The sequence below is a fragment of the Impatiens glandulifera genome, chromosome 8 (genome assembly GCF_907164915.1).
Source record: "Impatiens glandulifera chromosome 8, dImpGla2.1, whole genome shotgun sequence".
NCBI classification, from domain to species: Eukaryota; Viridiplantae; Streptophyta; class Magnoliopsida; order Ericales; family Balsaminaceae; genus Impatiens; species Impatiens glandulifera.
The window spans coordinates 10663981-10681249 of record NC_061869.1 but is presented as its reverse complement, the minus strand read 5'-3'; the positions used below and the strand labels follow the sequence as shown (position 1 = coordinate 10681249).

The window sequence follows — 17269 nt, the reverse complement described above, 5'->3', positions numbered from 1 at the left end:
ATATTTTTTTTACTTATTTATACATCATTTGATCATATTTGTTTTCTTAAGATTCAAATTATAAATAAACAAAATTAATTATAACATTACAAATTTAATACTATTTTTCTTATAATTAAACATATTGAACATTATATATAAAATAAATTAAGTAATTAGATTTTCTTAATCCAAGAGGTGAGCATTTGACGGACTAATCTGAACCGAATCTGAATTACAAAATTGGATTAACTATTTTTGGTTTGGATTAAATTCGGATTGAGTCCGACCTAAAAGCAAAAGGAAAAATAAAAGGAGTATGGAGAAATTGACTGAAAGGGCTGCCACTTCTTCAAGTTTTCCGACCGGTCACAACTTTGCTGATGCAAATGCGTTGCCTTCAATCCAACTGTTGCATCGAGTAATCACATGGCTAGTCTATCAACCGGTCGCGCCCGTCTCCCGACTCATCTCTCAACCGGCCATGACTCCCCTCCCCTAACTGGTCATGTAGCCTCCACCCCGACCAGCCTAACTATAGTTAACCAAACCAGTAGCCTCCACCCCGACCGACCTGGCTGTAGTTAACCAAACCAGTAGCGCTACTCTTTCGACAGGCCATGTCGCTGCCACCCAGACCGGTCACGATATAGTTTTTTCAGCCGAACTCACCTCAGCCACTACGACATGTCACAACATCCCCACCCTGACTGCTCAAATCCCCGATAAATCGTGGACCATGAGACAAAATGAAATCGCAAATCTGGAGGGCATTCAGAACCAAATTCTTAAGTCCCTCGCCCAATTACAAAATCATAAACTTATCATGACCAATGAAAGGAGCGAGCAAATCATTTTCTAATTCAAAATTCGATTCGAGCAAGATTGGAATTCATTCGACAAAGTCGAATATGAGGAACTCGTTCTATGGTCGGTTAATGTCATGAAGGAGTTCTACAAATGTCCCCAAACCTATGCCTACACTACATAAACAAACACAAACTGAACATGGCAAACCAACAAAGTTTGTGGCAAAAACGGGACAGTTTATAGAGGTAATCTCAATGTAGATCCTAGCCTAAAAATTAAAATGCTCGAACACCCGCTCTAAATTAAATTCCCCCTGGAAATTGAAGAGGGATGCGTCAACGATTGGAAGCGAGTTGTCGTCGGTCACTTCATGGCACCCACAAGTCCCTATTCCGAGCAATCAAGGTCGCCCTTTTCCGACAATGGAGCAAAAAGGGACTCAAAAAAATCAAAGTCAACAACTTTGGTTATTTCTCTCACTTTTGGCACGGAGCCCGAAGCCCAAGCCATTGCCGACTTAGATTTTACCTTCATGTTCAGCTAATGTTTCAAGCTCGCCAAATAGAAGGAAGAAATGAATATCAATAGCAAACCGCCACAATCCGAACAAGTATGGGTGAGACTGAGAAATATCCCACTACACCTTTGTAATGCTAAAACACTTGCCTACCTCACCAGACTCATTAGAAAGCCGCTTAAGCTCGATCCCGACTTTGAATCGTTTGAATGGGTCACGTTTTCCCGCATTTGCATTGAGATCGACTCAACGAGTACAAAACCATAAAAATTCGAGCTAAGATGCCAGAATGGAAACATGACTACCATTGAGGTCATGTATGAACAATCGGAAAAAGAGGACGGAGAAAAACAAAAGAAGCCCGTGGCCACCCCCGAACAAGAGAATGACAAGGTGGTCAAGAAATCTTATATCGAAATCCTTAAAACAAATGAAAGCCACAACGAACACGTGAACGAGAACCAAACCGATCCCGATCCCGATCCCACCAAGCCTAAAACTAAGGCCCTTTTCCCACTAATTGGGTTCGAAAAGCCTAGCGTCGACGTGAATGATATCGAAAGCCAAAGCATCTCAAAAAGCATGAGCTACAAAACCAAAGAAAGCTGCAACGTTGTCAAAAACCACCTTAAGGGAAACAACTTATACGCTTAACTCCAAACTAAAGCCCAAAAGGAAAAAAATAACAAGAGAAGCTAGCGAAGACGAAAAAGCCGGAAATTTGTCCAGAAATATATCCCCAAAAGACCCAAGGGTGACATGAAGTAAGGAAAGAAAGAACAAAGACAAAGACAAGAGAGACAAGTCCGAGGAAATCAACTCATATTGTCTTGTTTTAGTTGATTGATTGCTAGTTTCATTTCTTGTTCACTTTTGTACTTTGATTTGATGTCCGTGTGCGTTTCTTAGGCCAATTGTGGATTCCTCATGGCCATCGTGGGTTGACTTTGAACAAATTATTGTAAGCTCAATTTCAGCTTTTGTACTCCTTTTACCCTTTTCGGGTCTTTTTAATTAATGGCGTAAGCTATTTCTCAAAAAAATTAATTCGGATTGAGTTTGTTTCGGATTAAATTTGAATAATCCAATTAATTTAAAATTATTGAATAATTTCAAGTTAACATTTACATATATAAATATTTTTTAGTTTGGATTGTCCAAACCATATTCAATTCAATCCATATTCGATCCGTATTAATTAGTAAAATGGTTTGGATTACGGATTGGATAAATTTAGTTTGAATTTCATACGAATCGGACAAAATGATTGGTTTTACCTGTTTGCTCATCCCTACTTCCCACATGTGATTGATACAAATTTCTTAATATGCATATAAAGATTATTATCTCTTAGAGTTTCAGATTTCATGGAAGACATTAAATTATGAAGAAAGATATGAAAAAATAGATGTAGGTCAATTAGGAAGGTCAAACAGTCTCCAACAAGTTTTGAGATCTAGAACATACTCCATCTGTCCCACTTTATGTAATTTCTTTGACCAAAATATATGGTGTTTTTATCAAAATTATTCACTTGAAGTGGGATAAGGAAGTATTTAAGAAGAGAGCAAGAATAATAATTCAGAAATAAACCTTCAACATAGAGTCTTCAAAACTTAACCATTGGATTGTAATTTCTCTTCCAAAGGGAAAAATGTCATCATAGTTAAAAAAAAAACAGAAGAAGAAGATTTGTAAACTTCAATACCTGTCATCATCGTTCATTGTGAACTTTGTTTGAGAGTGGTCGAAGTAAGAAGACAGAGTTGTGGTCTCGAGACTCGGCTAAATGTCAAGGTTCGTCGTGGTAGGGTTTTGAGATTTGACGCAATGGGGCTCGGCTAAACATCAAGGTTCGTCGTGGTAGGATTTGAGATTTGACACGATGAGGCTTCAAGGTTATGCAATGAGAAATATCCAAACATCTCTCGTAATATCCTCTCCCATTGCCCTCAATGCTCTCGCCAACTCTTACTCGTCTTTCGTCGGTTCCTTTCGACTCGAACTTATCGAACCCGCTATAAAACCACTACTCCAATTCCTCATAAATTCCTTAGAAAAATCGAATCCTTTAGAGAACAAGAATATTGGGCTTAGTGAATTATGGCAACATGTAAAAGAAGTAAATTATTAATGTCTCTCAAAAGGTAAAGATTTTGTTATTTAGAATTTTAAATAAATATATAATATATATTAATTTTAAAATAATATGACATATCAATCACACATATCATCTCATTTTTAATAGAAAACTTAACGGGCTTGAATGTTTTGTCCAACAGTGACATAGATAACATTAAGCTCAACTACAATTGTATGAATAAACAAAAATTAGTTCAATAATATACGATTAAATAATAAAATTGACATTCTTCTTCAAAGCTTGGTCTTTGGTGGGCTGCCTTAATTGGCTATGATTATGCCCATGTTTGATTAATACAATAATTTTATAATAAATTATACAAAATAAATAAAATTAAATGTACATGTCTGTATAACAAATAAATTGGACTAAACTAAATATTAATCGAACTCATTATAAACAATTCAAATAAATTAAATATTTTAAGTTTAACTAATGAATTGAAATAAATAAATTTGATATGTAAATTTCATATTAAATATAAAAAATATTTTAATAGTTTATAAAATCAAATAACCCAAATCAAATAAGTATAAGAAAATTCTAGAAATCTAGCTGACGAGTGTCAAAATTAAATAATAATTTTGTGTTTCATATAAAATACATTTTTCTTTGTATCTTCTTTTCTTTATTAATTTTCACTCTCACCCACCATCACTTCATCTTCTCTCTATTCATTTTCAGTCTCTCCATTTCCCTGAAGTCTCCTCCTTTTCAGGTATCCCTAATTTGATTTTCCTTTTTAGCTGTTCTATTCAATCTTCTGTAGAATTCATCAAAGGGTTTCTTATTTGATACTATTATATGATAAAGTACAAGATCTGTGTCACAATTTGGTATGAACACTAGTTCTTTTGTTGAGTAGGAGATACCCTTTGATTAAAGTTCGTGTATTTGTTTGTTAGTGGTGGGTGTGAGAATTGTGATGGCTTCCAAGAGGATCTTGAAGGAGCTCAAGGATCTGCAAAAGGATCCTCCTACTTCGTGCAGTGCAGGTAGCTTAGTTTTCGTTTTGGGTTTTCTTATGCACTGATTCTTGTTGTGTTTGAGATGTTGATTTCTCACTTTCTATTTGAAGGTCCTGTGGCGGAGGACATGTTTCATTGGCAAGCAACCATTATGGGACCAAGTGATAGCCCTTATGCAGGTGGTGTCTTTCTGGTTTCCATTCATTTCCCACCAGATTATCCATTTAAGCCACCCAAGGCAAGTTCTGTTTCTTTGTTGTTCAAGTTATCTATCTTAGTAGTCATTGTTTAGATCTGTAGATTCCTCTGAAAACACACATGAAACTATTTCTAGCTTTCTAGATAGAGTTTTGACTGATTTAAGTTTCATTGAAGTTTGTTAACAAAAGACTAGAGATCTGTATAATAAATGCTCTTGTTTTCACAAGCAACTTAGTGTTTTCTCATGTGATAGAAATGATTTCTATGTGATGGGTTATATAATTGTTAAACTTAGGAACTAATATTTGTTTGCTTTGTTCATGGTGTCTTAACAGTGAAGTAGTAATGATTTGGTTTCAAAGTAAACAGCATGTCAAGATACTTCAAATTTCTATATTAGATGGTTCAACTTTGTGTTCTTGGTGGATTTACTTTTGGATTGCTTTTTATAAGCATTTGTGTTATATATGTATGAATCTGCTGTTGCATTGAAGATGCATGGACATAAATTTAATTGACGTTTCAGGTTGCTTTTAGAACCAAGGTTTTCCACCCAAACATTAACAGCAATGGAAGTATTTGTCTTGATATCTTGAAAGATCAGTGGAGTCCAGCATTAACCATATCTAAGGTATATTTGCATCTTCACTTGAATCTAATTATTGTCAGGCTTATAATTTATTTTGTCTTTGTTTTATATTTTAGAGAAAAGTTAAATTTGATAGAAATTAGAGTAACACCAAACTCTGTTTCCTGTATAAATGAATACAACCACTCAACCAGAAATGCAAGAACAATTCTAAATATCAATGGAAAAAACTAGAAACAATAAAGGGTGAAAAAACATCTCCACTACTAACCCATAAATAATTGAGAAGAAGAATAAGTATAAAACTGAAATTGTGTTTTTGAATTGGATTTGAAAGTTACATCTCTGCCTTGTATATAGCATTTTCAAAGTAAAAAAAGTAATTAACTGCTACAAAACTAAGTAACTGATAATCGGGAGGTTCCTCAAACCATAGCAATTGCATGAAGCACCTAATAAGGGCAAGCCACAAATATTTCTCATGCTGTTTGGAGATTCTTCAAACCATATAAATATTTTGCCAATCCTTGATGTCAAGAACCATAAACCATTTTGTATAAGATATTCAACGTTGAGAGGTACCAATCAGTTTTTTTTAGGGTCTTTTGATTGTCATCCTTAATCATAGGTTTGTCTAGTTTTGATTTCTAACCCTCTCACTTTTGGGATTTTAATGAAATGGTTCTAACCGTTCCCCCCCCAACCCAAAAATAAATAAAATTGAGTGGTACCATAAACTATTTTGTATAAGATATTCAACATCGAGTGGTTCCTCTTACCACAAAAAGTGTCCTAAAATTGGCCTTGAATCAAGACATGACTGAAACATAGGTTCGTTAACTAATATTCGGCCTTCAAGACTCCTGAAAAGCATCAACTGTAAAAGTGACGTGAACTATGTCTCAGTTTGCTTGACCACATACATTAGTATCAATGTAGGTTGATTGGTCTTCCTTCTAGTCACCTAAGGAAAGCGCAATCTAGTTTTCCACGATCAACTTTGGGGTTTGCTAGGGAATAACCGATAAAATTGCACTACCATAGATTTCTACCCCAAAACCGAGGTCGTCGCATTTTGTCTCATTTGTATGTAGAGTTTCAACTTCTTCACTGTAACCATAGTTGTCAAGAAGAGTCTCATTTTCTTCTGATTTTCAATCTCCCATTGGTTCTCTTATAGACTTCTATTCTTACCTTGCGAATTCCTTATTGATATGCAACACAATCTCCCATGGTTCTCTTAAAGACTTCCAATATTGCCTTGCGACTTCCTCAGTGATTTGCAAGGACATAATCACGTCAGTGATTTGCTTACAACACTAACATTCAAATCTAGCTTCAATTTCTTTTGATCATTCAACGGATCACCAATTGCACAGGGCCCGAATTCACGAACACTAATTGTTTTAACTCCCTCCATTTCATTTCTTTATACGGGTTTCTCTTGATCAAGTGTGAGCAGAACCATCATCGCGCATTTCCCATCGGACGAGTTGTTGGAAGCTGAATCTGTTTCTTTAGGCTTATTGTCAGTTTGAAAAAACCTTTCCAATCATGGACATCTCTACTGTCGAATTTAGGAAACTCCCTCTTTATCAATCTCATTGAGGTTGGTACAGGGTTTTGTGGTTATCTCTTTGCATGTTCACTTTGTTGTTTTTCCTATTATGTCATAGCTTTTCCTTTTCTCTCAGCATCAATCAAGATTTTAACTTTTTCCTCATCATCAGTTGAGACTTATCAGCAAAATAAGGTCTTATAGAAGATGAACAATGTGCCCTCTTGTTCTCGTTCGGTTGTGTCGTCTTCTATCACCAATAGTCTGGTAGTTTTTCGGGGTATCTCGCCACATTGACTTTTCATCATCGGTTAACATAAACAAACCTGTCCCATAATAACTATTTGGGAATATCCAATCAATGACATCTTTAGGTTTTAGCTCAAGCTCATGTTTGAGATGGAGATCTTCATTTGTAACTTTTTTTCTCTTCCTTGTGTTGACCTACAATACATAGGCATGATAAATATTTTTGTCGCTTAATTAGCTCCATTGTTTCTTCTATTGTAAACTGATGCATTTTAGAATCAAAATCAGATTTCATCACCTTAAGTTCCTTGAATGTCTACTCTATTCGGTTCAACCTTCCAACATCATATCCTTTGTTGTTGAAACCCCTTGCACATCATTTCTTTCTAAATAATAAAAAAACTAACTAAACTCATGTACCACAGAAAAAAGAATACAAACTCTATTCATGGAGATTTGACTAAAATGTTACACATGATGATTGTATATTGATCTGATGATGCCCATGAATTCTTTTGATTTGTTTTATTGGTGTTTGTATTTAGGTTCTGTTGTCCATCTGTTCCCTACTAACGGACCCAAACCCAGATGATCCTCTTGTTCCAGAAATTGCTCAAATGTACAAGACCGACAGGACCAAGTACGAGGCCACTGCCCGAAGCTGGTCTCAGAAATATGCCATGGGATGAAACAGTAAAAAACCTATGTGCCTGGTTGTTTCATGTCTATCTGTCCTTTAATATTTTGTCTGAAAGACTTGTTGTTTTGTCTCTGCAGCCTAATTGAGTGATTGCCTTGTTAAATTATCTTTTGTGTTGGTTATGATTTGTGTATATTGATTCAGTATTTTAGAGTATTAATTGAAATGGTATTAAATCTATCCTACTTAAGGTGCATCATGCCTGTGCAAAATTTTCAATCTTTTATTCAAAGTTCAAAATTTTCTTAAAAAGATTTTAGGTGAAACATGTCATTGTCTAAACAATTCAATCTTATTGTTAGTTGTTAAAAATATGACAAATTGTTAATTTATTTAGACAAACAGAGCATTACTGTTCTTTATTCAAAGTATTTATTTTCTACATTCATTAGATATTTTCTAGTCAAGAATATACCTTCTTTTTTTAAGTTGTGAATAAGGAAATTTACAGATAATTTTTATATATTGAAATTACTGTACAAAAAATATTTGATTTTTTTTTTGATATACAAAAATAATATTTATAAATTAAAAATATATAATACATATAAATAATTTCATTTTATTTTAAAAATTAGATTTACTCATTTTTTTCAATAAAATCAATCTTAATATTTTAACAAATATAAACCTTAAATCTAAAATATTTATTTTGTTCTCTAACTTTAATATATTTATTTTATTTTTGATGTTAATTTAATTATAAAAACTTAAATTTTAAAAATTAAATCAAAATATAATTTAATTTTAATATTATTCGGTATTAATGGTGTAATATCAATATCGTACCGAAATCATAATATACCATTAATATTCGGTAGAATCGATATGTTATTTGTATCACACTAAAATAACGGTACGATAATGATATATTTTTTCCTATAGAGAAATTTTCGATACAATATATGATATGGATAAAAAGATTACGGTAGTATTCGTATTAACTCACCTGGTTGTAAATTTATATAAAATAATATTTTATATATTGAGATATAAATTTAATTCATATTTTCTCGTTAAAATACATTATCAACTTGTTTTTATATTTAGTTAATAATATTTTTATGGGTCTTGAGTCAATTATAATTATAATAATAATAATTATTATTATTATGAATGGACATTATAATAATATGTTATATCTTAGCCTCATTAATGTTTTGAGTTCGAACATCTAGTTTGACTATAGGTTTAATTTGTGGAGATGAGTTGATTTTTCTTTTAAACAAAATAAAAAATTATAACTAAACTTTAAATTTAGACGAAAAATGTTATTGAATATATACGGTTTAAATTGAAAAATGTTATTAAAAATATATGAATATGTAAATTTAAAAATATTATATTTTTTAAATTAATATTAGAATAAAATATTTAACAATATGTTATAGATATATAATTTTTTTCAAATTCAAATTTAATAAAAGTCAAATATTTAAAAATTGACAAATCTATTAAGTTGATTCTCAACCATAAAATAATAAATTTATTAATGGAAAGAGAATATGTATATGATTATAATTGATATATGTGAAATTTGAGAATAGATATGATTGATGCAGTATTTAATTATTATAGATAATGTCTAATTGATTACATAGAAATTATTACTATTATTTTAAAATTGAATATTAATATTTTATTTTTTATTATTTTATTTAATTAAAATTATAAAATATTATTATTTTTTTACATAATAGTCATTTTAAAATGTACAAAATATTTAAGTATGTCATCATTTAATAAAATATAAAAAAATTACAAATAAAAAATAAAAAAGTATGAATCAAACATAATAAACACATTCAAATTAAATATTACTTTACTTAATAACATATATTATAACATTTTTAATAACATGTTTTATTAAAAATTATTCATATTTAACTTTTCTTATATATAATGTGATTCATTTTTCCAATTTAGAGAGGAAAGAATAATTTATTAGTAACCGATATTCTAATTAATATTCTGAAATTATACCCATGAACCAAACATCATACTTTATTTTACTTTGTATGAGCACAAAAATCACATATTAAGGATGACCTTGGTATATTTGATTTCACGTCCAAACATCTTTAATTGTATTTTTTTTTTAATTGAACATGTACTAGTTATTTATTTCAAAATGCAATTGTACTTTCCTTTTTCCAATTAGTGAAATTTCTTTTTAATCTATATATCCTACAATTTGTACTTGAATTATTTTTTCATCCTTTTCTTTATAAATATTTTTATTTTTTTGAATGATACTATATTTTTTAATTATCCAACAATTAAGGGCGAATATTGAGTTACTATTTTAAAATGTATAACTATAGTAGTACTACTATTTTTAAAATATAGTAGTACTATATTTTTTAATTATCCAACAATTAAGGACGAATATTGAATTACTATTTTAAAATGTATAACTATAGTAGTACTTAATTAGAACATTTTTAACCTAATTTGATTCCAAATGAATATTCACTTAGTATATATAAGTAAATCCAATCTAATCCAATCCAAAAAATAATACTAATAAATAAATAAAACTGTAAAAAAGTAGTTGTTCTTACTAAACCATCATATTTATTGTAATGTCCAATTATAGAACAATATTCCTTGTTAAAATAGTTAAAAAATATTTATAATGTTGAAACTATCTTTTAAAATTGCACATTAGAACTATACTTCGTGCCCGACTGCCAACCTTTCGGGATAACATTTTGAGCAACAATAGACTTTCCCGAACTTGTGGTGAGTCGAATCGACAATGGACCAGGCATGAATGAGTTGACGCCCCATGTGGCTCCAAAAACCAAACGGGCAGCCATAAACGGGTTGGACCCTTGTTGAATCTCCACATTTTCTAGGTCACCGTCTCCACCTACTTCCATAATATTTACCGCTATATAATATGGATTCGATCCATTATCCACTACAAATTTTATTGTTTCCCCATTATATTTGCATGGAACCCTACACACACAATTATATATAATTAATAAAATTTTCATGATTTTATATGTTACTTTATTATTATTATTAAATACTTTTGGTATTCGATTTGAATGCGACCAGCACCGCGGAGTTGATTGGAAGACCCATTAGATGCAAGGGCTCCAAAAGAAGTACCACTAAGATCAAATTGATAAGGATCACACCCTGGACATTGATCAGAAACAACCACATTTATTGAATTTCCAGAGCATGCTGAATGTGACAAGCATTTCACCTGTGTAAATATTGAAAAAAAGAAATCAATCTCTTATAAACATTCGCACTTAATTTATTTAACTCGATAAAAATTAACCTCATAACATGCGCCGCATCCTTTGCCACCTTTATATAGGCCGTTACCAACTGCGGTTATATATTTTCCATATATCGATTCAACAGCGTCACAAAATCCACACGCTCCACCTGTGCATTATAAATTATGTGATAAAACTATTATATGCCCAAAATTTGAAACATGAAACAATTTTACTTAGTGAAAAAAATAAAACATGGATTTATTACCGTCGCTCCCTGCACCATCGGGAGATCCATACCAAGTGGCTTCACTATGAATTGCTGATACATTAAACACGAATGAAGAGAGAACGAAAATCGAAAATACTAGTTTTATTCGAAAAGACATAACTACTTTGAACTATTCTTTTTTCTTCTTTTTTATTGATGGAAATTCTATGTGTATGGCTTGATTGTATTGAGCTTTGGAAGATTTAAATAGGTTAATATATTTATATATAGTAATGTTCAATTAGAATATCTTTAATGAATCTTTTTTTCAATGTACGTATATTGATAGTATGGTTATAATATTTTTAAGTGAATTTATTTTTTCCAATAAAAGAAATATTAACTTGTATGAATCCAATAAGATATATAAAATTATTAATATTATTCATTTTACATAATATATTTTGTTGATAGGAAATAAAAATAAAATATATATAACTTTCTTGATTCATCATAAATGTAAATGAAATCATATAAAAGCTGAAAACAAGTTTTTGGTAAATCATAACATAATAAATAAAAATAGTTACATAAAATTTTCATTATTATAGTTACAAGTTTAAACTAAAATTTTGGAAAAATTTAAATTAAACGTGGTCGGCAGGATTCGAACCTGCGCGGGCAAAGCCCACATGATTTCTAGTCATGCCCGATAACCACTCCGGCACGACCACATTTTGAAATTTATAAAACTATTATAGTTCTAGTTGACTAAAATGAATTCTTAGACTTTTTGCTATTTAAGTTTCAATTTCAATCTTTAGTTGTTCTTTTCTCTAACTTTGAATATGCTCATTTTGAGTTTTTCAAACCTTCTAATTCAAATATTTTACTTTTCATGGTCATAATTTTTCTTATGAAAAAGATAATCTTGAACACAATCAAACATTCTTTGTGTAACAAAAATCTTCTAACACAATGAAATTCTCTAGTTTCTTATTAAATTCATACTTTTCTATACAAGGTATTTATAAGTAAAATAAGAATACTTCTTATTTATATATTAAATAAGAAATGAAATTTTAGTAATGGAAATAATGTCATATATATTTATATATATTTATATATATTTATATATATTTATATATATTAGTAACTAAAATACATTATATAACATAAAAATAAATATTTATCTCAATTTCATATTTTCAAAAAATTAAAAAGTCTAAATGACTTTTCAAAAACTAAAAAATCTGATAACCGAATGAATAACTTACCGTTTTATTGGTTAAACGGTTTTGGTTAACCGATATTTTACCGGTTAAACAATTTTATTTTCGATTGAACTATTTTTTTAGCAGTTTAATTGCTAAATCGGTAATTGATTAATTAATTATTTATATTTTATTATTTATATATATATATATATATTTTTTTTTTTTGTGTGTAAGTATTAGATATATTATAAATAATATTTAATAATCAATATATGTATTAGCTATTTTTTAATTTTAAATTCTAATTTGTATTTATTTTTTTAAATATATAATTTATATAAATATTAGTTTACAAATAAAAACTTTTTAAAATATATTAGATTGTTATATTAATATAATATATTATAACATATTTATAATATAGGGATGAAATATTATTATAATATATTATATTATAACATTATTATAATATTCTATATCATATAAAAAAATAATAACATAATAATACGGCTTAAACAAGGATTTTGAATAAAAATTATTTAATAATTTTAATATTTAATTTAAAAAATTAAATTATCAATTTTCGGTTAAAACTGGTTAACCAATCGGAGCTAGTAGAACTTGAACCGGTAAAACCGATATCAATATTGGTTGATTAACCGATTTGTAAAATAAGAGGTAAAACTGGACTTAACAGAAATCGATTAACCGGTTTAACACCCAACTTTAGATAATATACCTTTTAAATACTCACAATATGGAGTACAACTTCTTAATAAATGTTAGATAATTCATTAATTGAGATTATTGTTGTACAACATATGCTATATTATGCTTGCTCTAATTTAGATATAACTATGTTTCTGAAAATTTTCTCGACTTATTCGGTTCATAATAAATTTCGACAATTTTTCATGTAGTTTGATATCTCTATACCAATGATCATTGGTGTTTTAACAAATATACATCCTATTAAACCAACATCATTGATAAATACTATAATTATCGTTTCTAATTTTGAGAATAAAAAAAAAAGTTATAATTTAAGTTCTTTTGATTTTAATTTTGAATATATATATATAATAATTTGTTTTTTAGTACATGGATACTATTGGTATCTAATTAAATTTTGAGATTGAATTTGATTTTTTTTTAATTATAAAATCTTTGATTTTGAATCAATGAATTTTATAAGGATTCATAATAATATTTTGTTTTTTATTATATGAATACCGTTACATTTAAAACCAACCATATATATATATATTTTGTATAAGAGTTCAACCAATAAATATATTAATTCTTCCTTATTTTTTTTTAAGTTCGAAGAACAATAGTAAAAAAAAGTTAATATTATATTGAATTTTTATAGTTAGTATGGAGTAATAACAACATTTTAAAAAGTGGTTGACATCCGTTGACAGAATCTCCGTAGACATTACTCAAATATGAAATATCAGTCATTTTTTCGATTGTTATTACTCAATATATATATATATATATATATATATATATAATAATTTATATTCTTTATTAAATTTCAAATTTAATTATATATATTATTTAATTAAATAATATATAAATTTATATAATATTTTTAAATTTAAAATATATTATCATATATCAAAATAAATATTAATATAATTTAAATTTAATAATACATTTTTTGGTATGAATATAGAATTTATAAATTATTAACTAAATTTATAATTTAAAAAAAAATATAAAAATATTCAATATCTAACTATTTTAATAACGATTGATATTGTCTCCTATATATCCCTTCAATATCAATGGTTTTTAAAACGGTTGATATTGATTTCATTTATATCAACCGTTTCAAAAAACGTTGAATATTGATGTGTTATATATATCAACCGTTTCAAAAAATGTTGATATTGCCCCCTCTATATCAACGATTTTTAATGTGGTTGATATAGATATGGTCAATATTAACGATTTGATATAAAGTGGTTAATATCAATCGTTTTAAAATTCCGTTAATATAGATGAGTTAATATCAACCATTTTAAGAGCGATTGATATTTACCCCCTTTATATCAACAGTTTTTAAAACTGTTGGTATTAAAACTGTTGGTATTACACTTTTAATATCAACAGCTGAACAAACTGTTACTATTTTTTGTTACTATTAATGGGTTTTTTATTAGTGAATTTAGTAATTTTTATATTTTGTTTGATATGACGTTATGTTTAGTCGGATCAAATTTTTCGTCTTAAATTTTTATAATTTTAATAATACTCACATCTTTTGGTAGGTCGTTTACTACTCATATCTACCGATTGTTTTGGTTATATTTTTCGAGTTTGTGTTCATCCTCTTCTTAACATTAAAGGGGACGAAGTTACTATATCTGAATTATTTCTTATTTGTTCAATAATGAGTTATTTGAATTGATTTTTCTTTTGAAGGACCTCCTACAAGTATCATCACTTGTTTTTTTTATGAGTTTCTCATTATTTTGACCATATATGTAGATGATCAGTTATCATATTATCATATGACAGAATCTTTTCAGCGTTGTTTATCAAACCGGGGCAATGACAATTTTTACTACTGCCTAGAATATTGGTAGAGATTCTTCTAACATCACCCCGCTATAGTGTCCGATAGAAAGAGTTGATCTAATGGACTAAAATGTTACGGGGATTCAATTCATATCAAAAGTCATTAAATGTAATAGTGAATTATGGTCGTGGAGTGTTATGCTAGTTCTCCATAATTTAAAATATATATATATATATATATATATATATATATATATATATATATATATATATATATTCTTCCCGATACTATTAAATTGGTTTGTTCAGCTTCCGATTTGGTTATCAGTTCCTTATTTGCTATACTGAAACACCGACCGACCAAACCATCATGTTATATTTTGGGAGTTTATAATTATTGTTCAGCATTTTTATTATTATGGATCGATTTAATTACCACATTCAACTGATTTTAATAGAGACTTCGAACAATTCGATCTAATATTTGGCAATTGGTTTGTCGAGCACAGTCAAAATAAAAAGTTATTCAAAGATTGAACAATTATGTTGAAAGTCTGGCATGTTTTAAATCTGATATATTAGAAAGAAAACGAATATTCGATAGACTTACTTGCAGTATGGTTAAAAACATTTTGCTTATTCAAAGAAAACGAAAATATTAATTATAGTTAGAAGACTTATTTGGTTTTTCCAACAACTTTTTTTTTTTCTTATTCAATATTTTGAATCAATCTTAGAACATCTTATAATCCATTATAGTTTCTTTATTCGTAGCTTGGATGTTTTTGAATTGAATTGTTTGATGATTCATGTTCGTTGATGAAGTTAGGTTTACGAACTTATTTTTATCCGTCAAATAGTCGTTGAAGTCAAATAAGTTATTATCTTTTTGAACCTCCTTTTGAATTGAATGGTCTTGGATGTTTTTGAATCGAAATATTTGATGATTCACCTTTGGTGTTGAAATTAAGTTTACAATATTTTTTTTATTCGTCGAACAAGTTTTTGAAGTCGAATAAGTGGTTTTCCTTAGTTTTGATCTCATTTTGCTGCGGTAATGTTAAATCCATAAATACATATAGCATTTTTACAAGGAAAATAAGAGTACTGTTACGTTACATATGAATGAGCTCGTATTATTATTATTATTATACATATTATTTTAGATAAAATTACATAGGTGCCGTGATATCCAACCTGGTCGGCCAAGCTACTCCCCCACCCCCAAACAATAAAATTGTAGTGTCACCCATATAATTTTAATCTACGTGTCAACATTAATATAATGAATGTATTTTACTTTTATTGTTTTGTATATATTAAAATAAATATTTAATTTACTAGACTATTTATATTATAAATTAATTTAGTTTGTATAGTATTTTTCTAAATTTTCAGATAACTTTTAAAGGAAATTTGACGAAATGACCTTAAAAGGGGTTAAATGTGCTGGTGATTTTTTTTTTTAATTTTTTTAATTTTTTTTTTTATTTTATAAAAATACCTCTTTCGCGTAACGCGAAGGGGAGGATCGTCACGCAAATGAAAGGATCGTCACGCGAAGGGAAGACATGTGAAAAGTCCAGAATGATCGTGCACTTTGCGTGACGATCATGCCCTTCGCGCGACGATCTTACCCTTTCGCGTGACAATCCTGCCTTTCGCGTGAGACGAATAATTTCGTCAGAATATTTTGAAATGATAATTTGCACAATTTAATTTATGTGGTATCACTAGCGCATTTAAAGATATTTTTAGGATCATTTCGTCAAATTTTTCCTTTTTAAATAGATAGTGTTAGATTTTTGTTTTTATGTACTAACAAATAAATTTAAATATATCCTTTGTTAACTTTATTATATTGTAACATGTTTTTAATAATTATAAATATTTATTATTTTAATTTATAATATTATCATAATTATAAATTTTTATATAAAAAATATTATAGCATTATTATTAAATAAAATTCTATAAAATTAAATTATTTTAAAAAAAACTGAAAAAATAATATTAAAAAGTATTTAAATTAAAAAGATAAAAAATATATCATTTTTATAAAAAAATTATTATTATTATTATTTTTGTGGTTTATAAAAAAAGTAGTGACGTGGGAAGATTTTCTACACCAATATTTTCTCGCGGATTCTACGAATGGATCCGAACTAAAACGGGCGGAACGATCCGATCCGATCCATTCCTATTCCTACCCTTCTTCTTTATCTTCTTCTCCTCTCCGGCGATTTCTCCACCAGCACCGACGAACGCAGACGCACTTTTAGCCGTCGACGGTAAGCGCCAGAGAATTTCTCTCGTTATCATTGATTGATTGATTGATTGATGCAACTTTTTCTTC

At 28.8% G+C, this 17269-nt stretch overlaps 2 protein-coding genes and 1 non-coding gene across 3 annotated transcripts; 1 reads left to right on the top strand and 2 right to left on the bottom strand.

The window, feature by feature from the left end:
* The first annotated feature begins 4066 nt into the window (after positions 1–4066).
* Positions 4067–7899, top strand: LOC124912113 (ubiquitin-conjugating enzyme E2-17 kDa-like). Its single transcript, XM_047452673.1, has 5 exons — positions 4067–4167; positions 4355–4444; positions 4528–4655; positions 5145–5249; positions 7560–7899. The coding sequence occupies exons 2-5, from the start codon at positions 4375–4377 to the stop codon at positions 7701–7703; spliced, it is 447 nt and encodes a 148-aa protein (XP_047308629.1). The 5' UTR covers positions 4067–4167; positions 4355–4374; the 3' UTR covers positions 7704–7899.
* Positions 7900–10368: 2469 nt separating this feature from the next.
* On the bottom strand, positions 10369–17235 carry LOC124912964 (expansin-B15-like). Its single transcript, XM_047453594.1, has 5 exons — positions 17124–17235; positions 11225–11278; positions 11016–11125; positions 10756–10937; positions 10369–10681 (listed from the first exon to the last, which is right to left on the bottom strand). Exons 1-5 carry the CDS (start codon positions 17233–17235, stop codon positions 10369–10371), a joined length of 771 nt encoding a protein of 256 aa, XP_047309550.1.
* TRNAS-AGA lies at positions 11820–11901 on the bottom strand. Its single transcript has one exon. It is a non-coding gene; the product is annotated as a tRNA-Ser (tRNA).
* Positions 17236–17269: the final 34 nt, after the last annotated feature.

Excerpts from the sequence above, each read along its gene's own strand:
- LOC124912113 (XM_047452673.1), top strand. The coding sequence starts at position 4,375 with ATGGCTTCCAAGAGGATCTTGAAGGAGCTCAAGGATCTGCAAAAGGAT. Across the intron at positions 4,445-4,527 it reads TCCTACTTCGTGCAGTGCAG|GTCCTGTGGCGGAGGACATG; the intron begins GTAGCTTAGTTT and ends TTCTATTTGAAG. Across the intron at positions 5,250-7,559 it reads CAGCATTAACCATATCTAAG|GTTCTGTTGTCCATCTGTTC; the intron begins GTATATTTGCAT and ends GTTTGTATTTAG.
- LOC124912964 (XM_047453594.1), bottom strand. The coding sequence starts at position 17,235 with ATGATAACGAGAGAAATTCTCTGGCGCTTACCGTCGACGGCTAAAAGT. Across the intron at positions 10,938-11,015 it reads GATGCGGCGCATGTTATGAG|GTGAAATGCTTGTCACATTC; the intron begins GTTAATTTTTAT and ends ATATTTACACAG. Across the intron at positions 10,682-10,755 it reads ATTCAAATCGAATACCAAAA|GGTTCCATGCAAATATAATG; the intron begins GTATTTAATAAT and ends TTGTGTGTGTAG.